This window comes from Lichtheimia ornata, assembly GCF_029851405.1.
Source record: "Lichtheimia ornata isolate CBS 291.66 chromosome Unknown scaffold00090, whole genome shotgun sequence".
NCBI lineage: Eukaryota > Fungi > Mucoromycota > Mucoromycetes > Mucorales > Lichtheimiaceae > Lichtheimia > Lichtheimia ornata.
The window spans coordinates 1-14,883 of NW_026695410.1; the positions used below are offsets into that span (position 1 = coordinate 1).

General features: G+C 43.5%; 6 protein-coding genes across 6 annotated transcripts; 5 read left to right on the forward strand and 1 right to left on the reverse strand.

The window, feature by feature from the left end:
* Positions 1–5: 5 nt before the first annotated feature.
* On the forward strand, positions 6–965 carry O0I10_011428 (uncharacterized protein; the record flags this gene model as incomplete). Its single annotated transcript, XM_058491395.1, has 1 exon — positions 6–965. The coding sequence occupies one exon, from the start codon at positions 6–8 to the stop codon at positions 963–965; it is 960 nt and encodes a 319-aa protein (XP_058337808.1).
* Positions 966–2,593: 1,628 nt separating this feature from the next.
* Positions 2,594–3,142, forward strand: O0I10_011429 (uncharacterized protein; the record flags this gene model as incomplete). Its single annotated transcript, XM_058491396.1, has 1 exon — positions 2,594–3,142. One exon carries the CDS (start codon positions 2,594–2,596, stop codon positions 3,140–3,142), a length of 549 nt encoding a protein of 182 aa, XP_058337809.1.
* A 2,323-nt stretch (positions 3,143–5,465) lies between these two features.
* On the forward strand, positions 5,466–6,848 carry O0I10_011430 (uncharacterized protein; the record flags this gene model as incomplete). The annotated part of the gene is made up of 3 exons (XM_058491397.1): positions 5,466–5,563; positions 5,629–5,879; positions 5,944–6,848. 3 exons carry the CDS (start codon positions 5,466–5,468, stop codon positions 6,846–6,848), a joined length of 1,254 nt encoding a protein of 417 aa, XP_058337810.1.
* A 608-nt stretch (positions 6,849–7,456) lies between these two features.
* On the reverse strand, positions 7,457–8,065 carry O0I10_011431 (uncharacterized protein; the record flags this gene model as incomplete). Its single annotated transcript, XM_058491398.1, has 4 exons — positions 7,457–7,757; positions 7,821–7,834; positions 7,898–7,938; positions 8,017–8,065. 4 exons carry the CDS (start codon positions 8,063–8,065, stop codon positions 7,457–7,459), a joined length of 405 nt encoding a protein of 134 aa, XP_058337811.1.
* A 3,616-nt stretch (positions 8,066–11,681) lies between these two features.
* Positions 11,682–11,897, forward strand: O0I10_011432 (uncharacterized protein; the record flags this gene model as incomplete). Its single annotated transcript, XM_058491399.1, has 1 exon — positions 11,682–11,897. One exon carries the CDS (start codon positions 11,682–11,684, stop codon positions 11,895–11,897), a length of 216 nt encoding a protein of 71 aa, XP_058337812.1.
* A 737-nt stretch (positions 11,898–12,634) lies between these two features.
* O0I10_011433 (uncharacterized protein) lies at positions 12,635–14,035 on the forward strand (the record flags this gene model as incomplete). Its single annotated transcript, XM_058491400.1, has 3 exons — positions 12,635–12,673; positions 12,733–13,549; positions 13,608–14,035. 3 exons carry the CDS (start codon positions 12,635–12,637, stop codon positions 14,033–14,035), a joined length of 1,284 nt encoding a protein of 427 aa, XP_058337813.1.
* Between the last annotated feature and the right edge of the window lie 848 nt (positions 14,036–14,883).

The following is a 14,883-nucleotide window of genomic DNA, read 5'->3' on the forward strand; positions in this document are numbered from 1 at the left end:
TTTCCATGCGACCTGAGAAACGCAATGCATTGCTCACACTCCTCAACAATCATCCTGACAGCTATTGGTGGATCGATGTTCTTTGTGCACGCTGTGACACACCTTTGGGTATTATGGGCGATATTTATGCCTGCTGCTATCTATGCTATGCTATGGTCGATTGTGAGCCTGAATTGATAATCCGAATCAAGTCCATGGTGCGCAAGTGGAGCCGTAGATCATTCAAAACTCGCCTTTCGAGATGGACAAAGGATTTTCACAAGGAGGCACATCGACTTGTTATAGACACATTCTATCAATGTAGCTGGTGGAAACGTGTTTGGACATGGCAAGAGGCGGTGTTACCTGTTGAAGTCTTGTTTATCGCTGAAACACTCACTGAATTATCCGACAGCGACATGCTGAGTATCAATGAGCTTGATGACTTTACCGGCGATGGCTGGTTTGCCTATGATGGCTTCATGTTTAAATTATCATCAGACGAAGAAGGTAAGCAGCTATTGAACGTGACTATATGTAGTAAATTATTTCAAACATCAACCTGCCTGAATCCTATAGTAGGCGACATAAAAGGAATGGATTTTGGAGGATCAACTACTCAAGAAATCATTTACTCTCGGAATCACTGTCACCGCCATACAGGTTATTCTGGTACTCTAGGGGGCATTTCTTCCTTGTTTCGCGCATTCGCACAATCACCAAGGCAATGCATGGATCCAGTTGACTATGTATATGGCGTGCTTGGCATATTCCAAATCGACATTCCGAGGAAAACCGATCCAAACGAAGTTTGGCAGCTCTTTGTAACTGAGCTCCTTAAGCTATTCACCGATCCCAAGCGTGTCAGGATCGAACAAGACTACGAAAAGTGGATCCTATCAAGATACAAAAGCGATCGTACAATACGTCAATGTAATCTACTGACAGCTAAAAATATGGGCGAGGTATATAAATGCTTTGCTTGAGATTTTGTTGAGCACACGTTGAGACCTCGAAAAGCACTCGTTTAATTGTCAGCATGTATCAAGAGATATAAGTGTAGCTCGCAATTAGATAGCTTCATGGAAGATTTCATTTAATGTTGTCATCATCATTACATGTGGATTGGTATTTGGATATCTGCTTTATGTATTGATTCTCGATCTAGAAAGTACTATTTGTATCCGTACTGCATCGGCTGCTGTACACTTGATGGACGCAAAATACGATACCAAAGGTGATGCCATGATACATTGCTGCTGCTCCTGGTATAATGATGCGATGTCGTCATCCATGGTCAAGGCGGCATACTCAATGTGCAGGGTCTTGTGTGTGCATGATAGGATGATGATGTCAGCTGTCGAGGGTATGCATAAAGGAGCGAATGGGCCATGAGGACGACGTGAAGAAGAGCATGTCAATTCGACATGATGCATGATGGTACAAGCATCTTGTAAACTTACCTTGCTACCCATCTTCGCATTCATCTCATTGGCAGGGTGATCCACAGCAAGTTGATTCAAGCAATGTTGCCACGGAAACTCATTCTTGTATAGACACAGTAAGAGCCTGTTTTTGAACAATGTCAATCATCCTTCCTATTGCTCGATCCATCATCCATACCTTCACAGCTCCTGATGGTTGAGATCGCCTTCAAACACATCCTCCTTTCACGTTGTGGATAGTTGATCAAGGATCCATATGGCCAAGTGGTTCATGAGGTTCCTCAGTTTGAGCAGGTGGAGCACGATGCTTGTTCATTCGAAGTTGCCATAGCGACGATCAGCTCCACGTATTTTGGTACACTTGCAATGTGCGCCATGGACTCGATACATACCTTTCTTTTCATTCCAAGCATTGTCGTCTTTCGGCATTCGCCATCAAGGACCTGAATTGGGAGCTCGTTGGTGTCGGAAAAGAGAAGGAAGGTCAACGACGGCATATCCGCTCCTCACGTTTTAGTGCCCCACACACGCCAATCATTGGTTGCTCGTTGCTTGTCGATGTTGATCGAAGAAAAGGTGCCTTTCTGTTATGCTGTCAACGTCTTATCATCCCATCCATCCATGACGCCATCATCACCATTGACAAGAAATCACTCTCACGCTATTACCATTGATCCCCTTGGTGTAATGAAGATGTGTTTGTATGATAGCTAGAGTGTAGAAAACTAGTACATACAAAGAATAGTAAAGGTTGTTATGGTTACAACTGATGCTGTGTTACTGCAAAGTATGTTCATGTATACGTGAAGCACAAAAATGATAGCCCCGCATGTATGTTTCTAGATACTCCCTCACCACCATCATGCATGAACGAAATACATAATCCTTGTTCGTTCCCATCCGAGTCAAATATGACATGCTCTAAGCCAAGGCCATCATTGTCCAGCCCAAAAAAGATGATGTTGATATTCGGGTTCATTCTTCCCATCCTATGTAAAAACGTGTATACTATGAAAGAATGAAGCTCTCCACGTCAATCCTATTGAGAGATCCAGCCAATCAGAGATACTGTTGGGTCAGTGCACACACATCGCTGCCATACATAAAAGCGTGCAAAAAGTAAGGGCATCAATAGCAGCAGCGATTTTACTTCACAAGCTACCTTTCAAATGTTTTATCGACTTGCCAACCGAACTCTTTCTTTCCGCCGGGGATCAGCATCAGGAACACCACCAAAAAGTACTAGCAGTTTCAAGCCTCGACCCTTTGCAGACCTACCAGGATCACCTAGTTCCAGCACCTTTACTCAAAGGGTTACTCTCGCTGCTGTTCAAGGATTCGATCGTGCTTTTCCCTTATTGGAGGGCTATTTATGTCTCTTATATATCACTGGTGCCTTTCAATCAAGTCGTTCAGCAGACGATGATGATGAGAAGCAACCCATCACCAAGTATGATCAAAGTACTACTAGTAGTATGCCTGTTACTACTGGTGGTTTTCGTATTGGACATTTCAAAATTACGATTCTACAACGTCTATCTTTTCATTCAAATGGTGGTGGTGGATTGGGCTTAAGTATGCATGAATCACCCAAAAATGGCAATCAAAGCACATTCTTTGTTCCAAGTTTCTACTCTTTACTTTGCGAAAAACAAGGTTCATCTTCTTCCTCCTCCCTTTTCCAGCGCCATTACTATGAACAATTTCACTCGCCTTAGTCTTATTACCCACCATCAAACCTGCATCCATATATACATTCCTATTAGTAGTAGAGCATAATAAAGTGAAGCATCATCAGCCAGCCATGTTTGTTTTCAACCAGCGGGTATCACCAATGTTGTGCAACCACCGGGTTGAAGCAAAGGTCTATCCGATTGGGCAAATGAGGTGCATTCTAGCATTAACTTCATGTAAGAACGTTAAAGTGAGAACGCTAAACTGGTCCAAGCTTTATTTACCACCACAACAACAACCGCCTGTGTTAATGGACACCTGCTATGCACACGATTTTGTCTTTTTCGAAACGTTGATCCACCATGAGATGATCCAATAATGACTCACGTCATCATGTCGTTGCCAAGATGGGCATTGATTGTAGAAGTTGCTGTACATCATGATGTACCACGCAAGATGAATGATGGATTGGATTACTACCGGATCCTTCTTTAGATAACCACCCACACCTAGTATCACTTGCTCTTACCACGCCCCATCCAACACACACACACCCAAGCATGTCAACAATCAAGAAAATCCTTAGTAAAGTAAAGAAGCAAACAAGGTATATATATAAAAAGTCGTAATACAATGCGTTGTCTAACTACTGGTACCCATGTTTGGTACACATGATGGCTTCTTTGTTCTATAATACTGTAACAACAAGAGCACCGTTTCGCATAATTCATTCGTCATGGTTTCACTTGGTAGGGTGGATGAAGAAGACTCGGTGCAATAACGCCATCATTCTTGGGCTCAACCACTTGCAAAGGGATCTCCATCATTTTGGTATTATAAACGCCAGGAACAGCACCAGCATGTTGGTATTGCATGGGGCTATTCATATTACCCACAAAAAGCGGCTGGTTTGAAGGCACTCCTCCTTGTTGCTTGGGTGGATGGTGACATCTTTAATGTATACAGAAGCATGTCAGTGGATGAACTTTGTGATTGATCAAGTGAACAACAAAACACGTTACCTTATGATACGATGGTGTACTGAGCAGAAGTACACATAGCGACATGGCTGGTGGTATTGATACAAAGGAAGAGGGGCATATGATTGATGATGGTTGTGTTGTGAACAACGACGATTTGGCGTGGCAACCAATTGCCTGACATGTTGCGTGGGGTGCAATGGATAATGGTGGTTTTGCCATGGCATCTGGTAGAAATAGGGGTGCTGTTTGTATTTATGGCATTAGCTTAAAAGAAATGATCCATGATTTTTCAAGAATCTCCAACCTGTCTAATCGCTCTGCTAGCCTTGGGAGCGTTCTGGGTAGCTTGCATCATCATTGCATGATAAAGTGCGTCGTTGTAAGTAGCAGCAGGAGTCGTTAACTTGCCCATTGGATTGAAAAATGAGAGGAATGGTAATAAGAAAAAAGACAACGATTTGTGCCACCTTTATATACACCTCTTCTTTGTAAAGGCGATATGGTGTCATTGTTCGTTTTTTCAGCTCTCCTGAAGACTTGTAACGTGTTAGTGAATGCAATCCTTTATATGTATCCTTGGTTTTGATAACACAAAACGGCACCAAAACCATATACTCTAATGCTTTCAAAAGCTGATGCCATGATAGAAGAGGATCACCTTGAGTGAAATAGACTAGTACGTGGGGATGGATGATGATGATACTACATAATCAAAGGCAGCTGAATTTCCATTTCAAGCACATTCATTATGCGTATAGTGGCAAAGGGGCTGCAATCTGGATTTAGACGACACAACAAAAACTGATTATGTATCATCTTCTTTTTGGGTCTGGATGTGGTAGTAGCTATATGCTCGCTTTTGCAACAAGGTACCAAAGTGCGTGTGCCTGCAGGGTCGGTCTCCGAAACAAATTCCGAGGATAAACATTTCAGCGTGGTGGGCCCTGATGATGTGATGGGCAGGGGTGGCAATGCTGCCATCATGTCAAAATCCACGTGCAACAAGTAGCATGATCGCAGCATCACTTTATAGAACATTCCAATGCAAGTGAGTTGTCTCGGATGCGTTTATTATTACTCCATTTTCCAAATATAGATGACCTTATCCCTCCCTCCCCCAACCACATCCTACGTTGATTTGTCTCTTTCATTATCTTCAAAACGAGTCCATGGAAAAACAAGATGAAGGATTACAATGAATAGGTGATAGGGTGGATCGACAAGTGGAACCAAAAATAGAATGGGTTGGGTACCTAAATAGAACTCAGGGTGGTAGAATGCACGTCCATCATCATCATCATCCGGCAACAACGCCGCCGACATCATTCTTTCTTTTCTTTATCCACCCAACATATCCCATACCACCACACATACAACGCCTTTGATGGAGGAGCTGAGCACAGCGGCAGTCGCAGCAGCCTATATTTTGGTCACATGGCACGCGTTCATGGCCTGTTTGAGTTTGCTCGGACAATACGTTGGGTAAGTTGCCGATGGAAATCCCTCCCCCTTTCTTCTTCATGGCCCATTCATGCCATTCCTTCCAGTCAGACACGCTACAAGCGGAATGCCCCTGTTCCAGCATTTGACAGTACAAGCAATGTGCCCGGTGTCTCGATCCTACGACCGTTGAAAGGCATGGACCTGGATTTGGCTGACAATCTACGATCGTCGTTTGAACAACGCTATCCCAAGTTCGAGACTATCTTTAGTGTGGCTGACAGCAATGATCCCGCTATCGATATCGTGGAGCAGCTTCAAAAAGAGTATCCGGATGCAGATTGCAGGTTGATTATAGGCAAGTAGGGGGATGATGGCCCCTTTGTTTTCGCGTATAAGGCCAACTCAACGTTTTTTATTAGGTGATCGACCTGCTGGTATCAATCCCAAGGTGAACAACATGGTACGATCCTATGAAAGTGCAAAGTACGACATTATTTGGATTCTCGATTCGAATGTCCATGTGGGTCGTGATACGCTTTCGCGTTCGGTGGCAGCCCTTCAGCAACCTGGTATCGGATTAGTACATCATCTTCCCGTCGCCATGCAACCTGAATCCTATGCAGCACAAGTGGAGCATCTCTTTTTGGATACCAACCATGCCAAAATGTACTTGGCTATCAATGCCGTTGGCTTGGCTTCATGTGTGATGGGAAAATCCAACCTGTATCGACGCTCGGATCTTGACAGGGCTGAAAAGGGAGGATTGGCAGCATTTGCAAAGTATATGGCAGAGGATAATATTGTTGGTGAAGCATTATGGCATATTGGATTGCGACACAGCATGACAGCAGATACGGCATGTCAAGTATTGGGAAGGATCAGTCTCAAGGAATATTGCAAACGTCGTGCAAGATGGGTGCGTTTACGAAAGTACATTGTCACGGCAGCTACGCTCACCGAGCCATTTACCGAATCCATCGTATGCGGATTGTTGGGTGCTGTGGGATGGTATTTGCTATGGGGTGTATCGATACCACGGTTTTTTGCGCTCCATTGGTTGGCATGGTTTATCAACGACTATGGTTTGTATCATCGCCTCGTGAGCACGGCTTCGTATTCAAAAAAGAGAGGACGGCCCCATGAACCATTGGATCTTTTCAAGTTTACACGAGCTTGGTTATCACGTGAGATTTTGGCATTGCCTCTTTACTTGTTTGCTATGGCAGGTACAAAGATTACGTGGCGTGGACAAGATTATCGATGTTTACGCGATGGAACAGCTATCGAGACCGATTCGCCATCCTTATTAGCAGATCCACTTTGATAGATACAATGCACACACTTATTTTATATATATACGACACAACTTGTACAGGAATAGGATCATTACTTTATATATCTTACACGTCAAAAGAATTGCATTTTAGTATGTACAGCGCATTGTTGCTTTTTCATAGCCTGACTACGATATAATAAAGAAGATGAAGATGATTGCAGAGCTCTATATACCCGATCAAAGGCGAGAGTAATATTTGTATAAAGCGAAAGGTGGTTTCTCAAATGTAAGAATGATCCACTTTTTCTTTTCCATGTATCCCCATTACTGGATGCAAGTCGTCACCATGATCCAGCCAGCATGGATTGTGCCATACCAAAACGAGTTACCACGACAACAACCACGTCATCTAAAATAAAGCGAAGCTACGACACGCGTAGACCCAAAGAGACCCATGCTTTTCATTGATCCAATATAGAACGTTTCACGTTGCCATAAACACACACACACACACATGTAGATTTTACACGGAGGATAGCAAAGCTATTGATTTTAATACAAAAGAAACCAAAGGTGTCTTTTTCAAAAAGGGAAGGAGATTGCCATGATTGGGTAAATGTACAAAGGGGAAAGAGAAGAAAAATGATCAACTACACTTAAGCATCGGCTTGGAAGGTGACGTTGAGGTGGACCTTGCCGTGGTCAGAAAGGTGAAGATGAGCGGGAAGCTCAACCCATTCATCGATCTCATTGCCTTCAAAAGCAGTGGTGATGTCAAGCTTGCCTTCACCAATCTTTTCCGTATCCAAAGTATCCTTGTCAAGGACCTTGAGGTAGATCTTGTGCTTGCTGGAACCCTCTTCAATGGGGAAGGTGAAGGTTTGGTCCCACACTGGGTTATCGGCGTTCTTGAGAACCTCGGTGCGTTGCTTGTATTCCTTGTCAAGCCAGAGCTCACTAAACGACGCGTGTTAGTATACGTGTATGCAAACATGTTTCAGGTGTCAAGCGTGTTCTTACACAAAGGCATCGTTCTAAGAAAAAGAGAAGAGGGTTAATTCATCTTGTCTACTTGTGCTCATTTCATGGGGACTTACGTGGCCAAAGGTGTCCTCGTTCTTCAAGTTTTCGGCTTCGACTATTTAAAGATGATCATGTTAAGAAATGACAAGATAAGGCCATGGATACATATATAAAAAAAGACACGATGACTTACTGACACGAACAGTGAGGGTACCGCGGGGAGCAGAGTGTTGAGACAACATGATGATAAATGTGAAAGAAAGATATGAGATGGCAAGGATGAAACGAATGCACGTATTTATACCTACGCGAAGACGACATCATCATGGCTCGTTCTCACAAAAGGAGGATACCCCATTTTTGGGTTGTCCAGGTGGACAAAAGGTCAATGGATGTTTCGATCGAGGCTGCTGTGTAACAGAAAACAACAGCAAGATGCACCATTGACAGCATCCCTCATCACCACTGCTGCTGCTGTCAATGGAGGAGTCGGTGTATTACCTTGTTGGATGATGCCAAGACCTGAGTCCAGGGATAGTAGCAGTGAACAAAGCGTAGTCATACCCAACACAGGATGCGGGTGTGTGTGTGTGTGGGTGTGGTACTAAAGAAAGCGAGTACTGTGGCGAGTGTGTGGTGTCTTGTGTTACATTGAAACGCGTCTCGTCGCCCTGTCCAAGCGGTGTACCACATTGACATGTTCTCTCTCACTCTCTGTCGCTCGCATGATCTTTCTTCCTTTATATCCCTTTTGCATGCATCGGCCCGAGAACATGTAACGTTTCATGTTGACGCGTCTTTTTTCTTTCAGAGCAGTGCTGTGTGTGAATTTGATGTTGGGAAAGAAGCAGGCCATTTCGTAATCAAACCAAATCATGATGATGTACATATGTATTTTAGACGCGCACAGGCAAGCAGAGGATTATGTAGTAGTGCATGCATGATGCAATGCGATTAGGGATTGACGAAACTTTAAGGCGTGGGATTGTATTGTCTCCATGGCACACATGCTTTTTCTCTTTTTTCAGCATGCATTTTTTGTTGCCATGAACACCCAAGCAAGCTTCTTCATTGTATCCCATTGACTATAAAGTACAGTAACGAGCAAATTTATATGCGTGATAAAAGCACGTGTCAAAGATAAAACGCCCATATTGAATACAGGATACTATAGAGCTTGCTATGATGTACGTGGCGACGTGTTCTTTTGAAGAACAGACGTCAAAACAACCAAACACGGGATACACGACAAGGAAATTGATTGGATATGATTCGGAAGAGATATGCCGATACACAATGTACAACATCATCTTTCCATAATAGAACATCCCTCCTGCAAAAGGTGTAAAGCAGGTAATCATGTTCGGTATGGTGTCTATAATATGAGAGTGATGGCGTTTTGATAGGTTGGGGTGGTATCCATACTACCTATCAAAGCGTTTGGGGTTTGATACATAGGGCAATTGTTTTAAACGCGTGGTATAGTAGGTATATGTTTGGAGAAATTCGAGTATAGGCGTTCATGCTCCTCCTAAACTTTTAGTGAGGGCGACCAAGAATAGAAGAGGAGCATTCATTTGTATTTGAAATAACGAGAAAATGGGTGGTTGATTTCAAACAACTCGATGCCAGGCTAACAGTAAATCCAGTAACAGGATGATGCAGGCTGGCATTCTCGTGATCGCATTACTACTACCATCATCGTGCTTATGATAAGATGATGGTGTGATATTATGGGTGCATGATGCATAGTGGTGGTGGTGGTGGGGGAACGGAATGAAGAGGTTTCGATACGTATCTCACAAAGACATCATCATGGTGAGCACCTAACAGTGTTGGATGGAGGGTCGTAAAAAGCTTCATGTAATCAAGGATCGTGTCTTTGTAAGAGCGATGAAGGTCAGCGTATATGGTAGCACATGCTTATCAAGTGTGAGGGGTGTGTGTGTACAGTAGATGGGTGCAGGGGACAAAATTAATCAAGGCGTGGCGTCTTGATTTTCAAGCAAGCTTTCTCTCCTTTCGCTCTCTCGTAACCGCTTTCTCCAACACCATCACATTCACGCAGCCAACCCAATTCCAATGAAGAAGGAACCCACTTTTTGCTTTGAACGCCTCTCTACCATCAACAACATCCATCGCTCCACACGGTCTTGGTATCGACGTTAACCAGCCCATCGCGTACTTGGGATCCCAACAACCAATCCAACCGCACACAGCAATGAACGTTTGTTCTTTATCTGAAGCAGCATGCGTCGTTATCAGCAGACGTTTCAAGCCTGTCAACGTCTCCAACAACTATGTCAAAGGTGTCGTTGGTTCCTCGTGCCTGTCAAGATGATGTTTGGATACGGCTCTACTGGGCTTGATCAAGGGTGAGTACCTTCACTTACGTAGGCATCAGTAGGAAGCTTTTTCGCTAATACTTTTATTTGTAGGGATGCGCCTTACGACAATGGATCTATATGTCACACCTTGCGACGACAGCTCCATCTATGGTATTCCTGACACAGCATTGAGAAAAGACTTTTATTATCCATTCGCATACCAATGGTATCATAATGATAGGTAAGGAAAAGGGGGATGGTCTGGGTGGGTGAACAAGGTATTGAATGCAAGCATCTTTTTTTCAAAGCAATGGCAATTTTCAACCCTTCATCCAACACATGTGGTTGTCGAGAAGAATTTGTGGGACGTTTTGAAGGACCAGGCACAGATCAACATATGAGCACGTGGATGCTGGATTGGATTGCATGACACATTACCTGCACACTGGCAATGAGACCATGGTTTTGGCGCTTAACCACAGCATTTGATTTCAGCTTTAGTATGCGATGGCAAAGGAACAGCGAAGGATGCAGTGTTGGAAAGATCCCGACATTGCAGCAATCAATCACTATATCGCTCAGTCCATGGCACTTTGATCACCTTTGTCTATTGATGGGAACATGAAAGACCGTTGGAATGGATCATTTCGCCCCTGGAACAAATGGAGATACGCAAAAGCTTGACATGCAGCTACTTGGATGTTCTACAATGCGTGACAGCATGTTGGCTATATACCAACTGGATCATGGATCAACTCAAGAGGATATAGCTGAGGGGAACTACTTTTGGATGAGCACAACAATGAACATCAAGGATCATGTGAAAAGAAACGACAATGAAATGCAATGCTTCAATACACCGAGTCCCCCAATATTTTTCGACGCCTCCGTATTTTCCACAAGATCAACAACACCATCCACTGCTATATACACCCCATCCATCTTGCGATATTCCACACTTTCAGACTTGCCACATGTCGCAGGCAACCACTTTAATGGTTACTTGTTGGATGATGGGGACCACCAATGAGACTACAACGAACGGCAACAATTGCCACGCATCCTTATCAAGTTTCATTGTCAAGAGTCGCTCATGACCTCGACTGCTGGGACTATGGACCTGATTCCACATTATCATTGTTGACCGACTCTCGCCATCATTTTATCCCAACCACTCGTCATTTCAAATCAATCGCTTGTTGCTGGCTTCCAGCATGTTTCAAAAGATCTTGGGAGATGTATCTCCGTAACTTGCCGTCATGGTTACATCATCATCTTGGATACGAGTATGCTTTCCTATGCAACAGCACATGTCATCGTGTATCGCCCCCAAGGTTCCTCTTTATGGTACGCTCGTTCACTAAAGGTATGTGAACCATGGCAAGAAAAACCAACATCTCATTAAAGCATTCTTTTTCATTTGGATAAAGTAGTTGGATTGACATTGGGTTCTATGGCGATGATACAAACCAAGGGATACGGTGCGTTGGCATGGAAACATAAGCAAGGGCTCATGCGATCAACCACAGCGATGACAAAGGAACGGCTGCAGGATTGGGATGACAAAGATTCTGGTAATGGATTCCAGTTGCATTCGACGTTTGGTGCTTGGCTACTCCCTAATTTCCCATATCCTGGATGGTACAAGAAACGCAGCTACGATCTGTTTACGGCGTTCAATACACATGAAGCGGCTACGGCAATGATCCGATACCGAATGGTACAAGGGCACAGCGACAGCCTTTAGAAATATGCGATCCGTAGGACACTTTTCAATGCTTTCTTCTTCAATGAATCTTTTTGTGGGATCGAACATGGAAATCTTTGTGCAGCCTAGTTTTATCAGGGATGCTCGTTGATGTCGATAACATGGTTACTTTTTCGATGATGATTGTTCTTGGGTGTACATGGGTCGATTGGATGAAAAAGGGAAATTGGGGGTGGGCTCCATATAAATGAAACTTTGTTGGGTTGAAGAAAGAACGATGAAGGGCGATGACTGGTATTGGAGGATTCATTGGTGCTATCACCATTGGGTTGATATTACTTGAGGATCAGTGATGCTTCAGAGTAATCTTTGTCATGTACAATGTGTGCAAGAAATAAAGAACATGTCCACTTCAACTATCTCATAGGAATCTTCTCCTTGTATCACTGGTGGTGGTACACAAAATCATAAATCCGAACGAGGAGGGATCTCCTTACGAAGTTGGACGTGCGAGTACCCTTGTCAATAATTTTACATCTCTTTCCCAATATGAGATCCCCAGCTATTGATAAGGTTTTCATACATCGGCATTAGGCGACATTGTTAACCTTGGTGGCTAATATGACTACCGAACTTACTAGGCGCTTGCGCAAACATGGGAACTCTTTGGCCCAGGGGCTTTGTTGATAGTACGTGGCACAGTATATACGTAGAAGTGCAACAAGGCAGCGCCAGACACTGTTCCATTTCTCACACCTTTCTTTCCACTTTTCACCATGACATGCGACGCTGACGAATACAACAACCCTTACAAAGTATACAAGTTTATGATTTCTTGAGACATTGAAATTAGTATTGATGGCTTCTTGTTTAGATCAATATAAACCTAGTGGATGACAAAGATGGCAAACGTAAGAGGTTTTTCGAAAAAGGACTCGGCGCACTCTTAGACGACAACTATTTTCTACTACTCTACGTACCTGAAAATGGAGGCCGAATGCAAGTTGTGCGGCCTGCCAGTGATCTATTCCATCGAAAACGCATCATCAAAAAGATTAATGAAGTGAAACGCATCCCATCGTTTTATTATGCATTGTCACATCTTTGGGGGCTTAGAAAAGACAACCGATACTTGTGGAATGAGATTGGTGAACATGTGGATGACGAACAAGGGCAACCTGTCAAACCTGTTTCGATGCGACCTGAAAAGCGAGATGCCTTACTAGCACTACTCAAAGATCACCCAGACAGCTATTGGTGGATTGATGTTTTATGTGCACGTACCGATACACCCTTGGATATCATGGGCGATATTTATGCATGCTGCCTTGAATGTATTGCTATGATTGATTGTGAGCCTACTTTGATATCAAAGATTCACACTATGTCGGATGCGGTGGACGAAGCCGAGAAATTATGGCGCGAATCTGGGGAAGGATTTCTAACAACACAGCAGTTACATGGGACTAAAAGTTCCCAGTTGATGGAACTCGTATACACATTCTTACAAAGCGAATGGTGGCAACGTGTATGGACTTGGCAGGAGATGGCTCTACCTATGGGAGATGTGCGATTTATGGCTGAAACAGATACATGCCTACCACAAACCAATACAATCACGCTGAATGAATTACTTGGATTTCGAAGTGTCCTACCTATTTCCGAAACATTACGCCCTGATATTGTACGCGGTACGTTTCATAGGATTGTCGAATTGACATGGACGAACGCTGCTAACAAGCTGGCCAGAAAATCACGGGCTTTGGACACCTTTCGAATTTCATCGAAGACTCAGTGCCATATACTTCGCTAGAGAATCCAAATCTCATCGTATCAAGGCAAGAAATGCGAGATTGCACTCTATAATGATGTCATTGATGTATTCCAATCGACGATGTTATGATCCATGTGATTACGTTTATGGTGTGCTAGGGGCAATGCAGATTAAAATCCCGAGAATGGACGATCCGGATGAAGTTTGGCGCCATTTCTTGTCAGAGCTGGATGCTTTAAGTCCGCTTGATCTTAGCCCATGGATTGATCATGCAGATGAAATCGATTTACGAGAAGTTGAAAATATTGGTGAAGTATACAAGAAGCTATCAGACATCTATTTGGAAGACGGAATCGCTGGAATATTACCGTCTAGTTTCAACAAATTGGATCCATTACAATGATTGGAATCATTATTAGTGCTCTTGCATTATTGTAGTGAGCTGATGTGTGATAGAATGAAGGTGCATGTGGAAAGAATGTGTTGGGGTCATGTAACACGTTGTTGGCGAAAAACGGGGCAAGGTGTCTCCCTCTCTTTCACGTCTCCTCTTTTCCCCACTCAACTTGGACAACGGCTTTCTCAACTATACAATGCCTTTCAACATGACACAGCTCACGGCCACCAATGCGATGCATCCATTACAATTCTGCAACGAGCCTTTGAAGACAACCGACGATCGTGTTCTTTTCCTCGACATTCGACGCTGTCGATCTATAGCAATTGGTTTCCAAGAGTCTTTGCTTCATGGCGTAATACTACCACATATCGTTGATGATATGCAGCAGCTTTATTCATTAAACGACACATATTACATCATCGTTCCTTCATTACACCAAATGCCAACCCATTTATCAAGGTACAAAAGTGATCTCACACAATCGTGGCAATCATCTCACGTTATATGATGCAGGTGGAGGTCTCGAGTCATAGATTTCTAGTTTGGATGTGGCAACGTATAGTCACTTTCGATGTTTGTCATCTGATCGATCGCTTGTTGGCAAAAACTCTCAACCTCACCTACCCAACTGCTTCCTCATGCTCAACCCATCACATCAGATCATATACAATCGCACCCAGCAACCTGTACTCGGACTTCGTTTCAACTGATGGATTATATACAAGCTCAGTACCTTGGAGTGATTGAAGCAGCTCGCGACAACACGATTGGATCTTGAGACATTGGCTATGATTACTTGTCACGTGAACAGCAGCAAGGATGGGTCATGTACTTGAGTAAAGGTGGCTTAC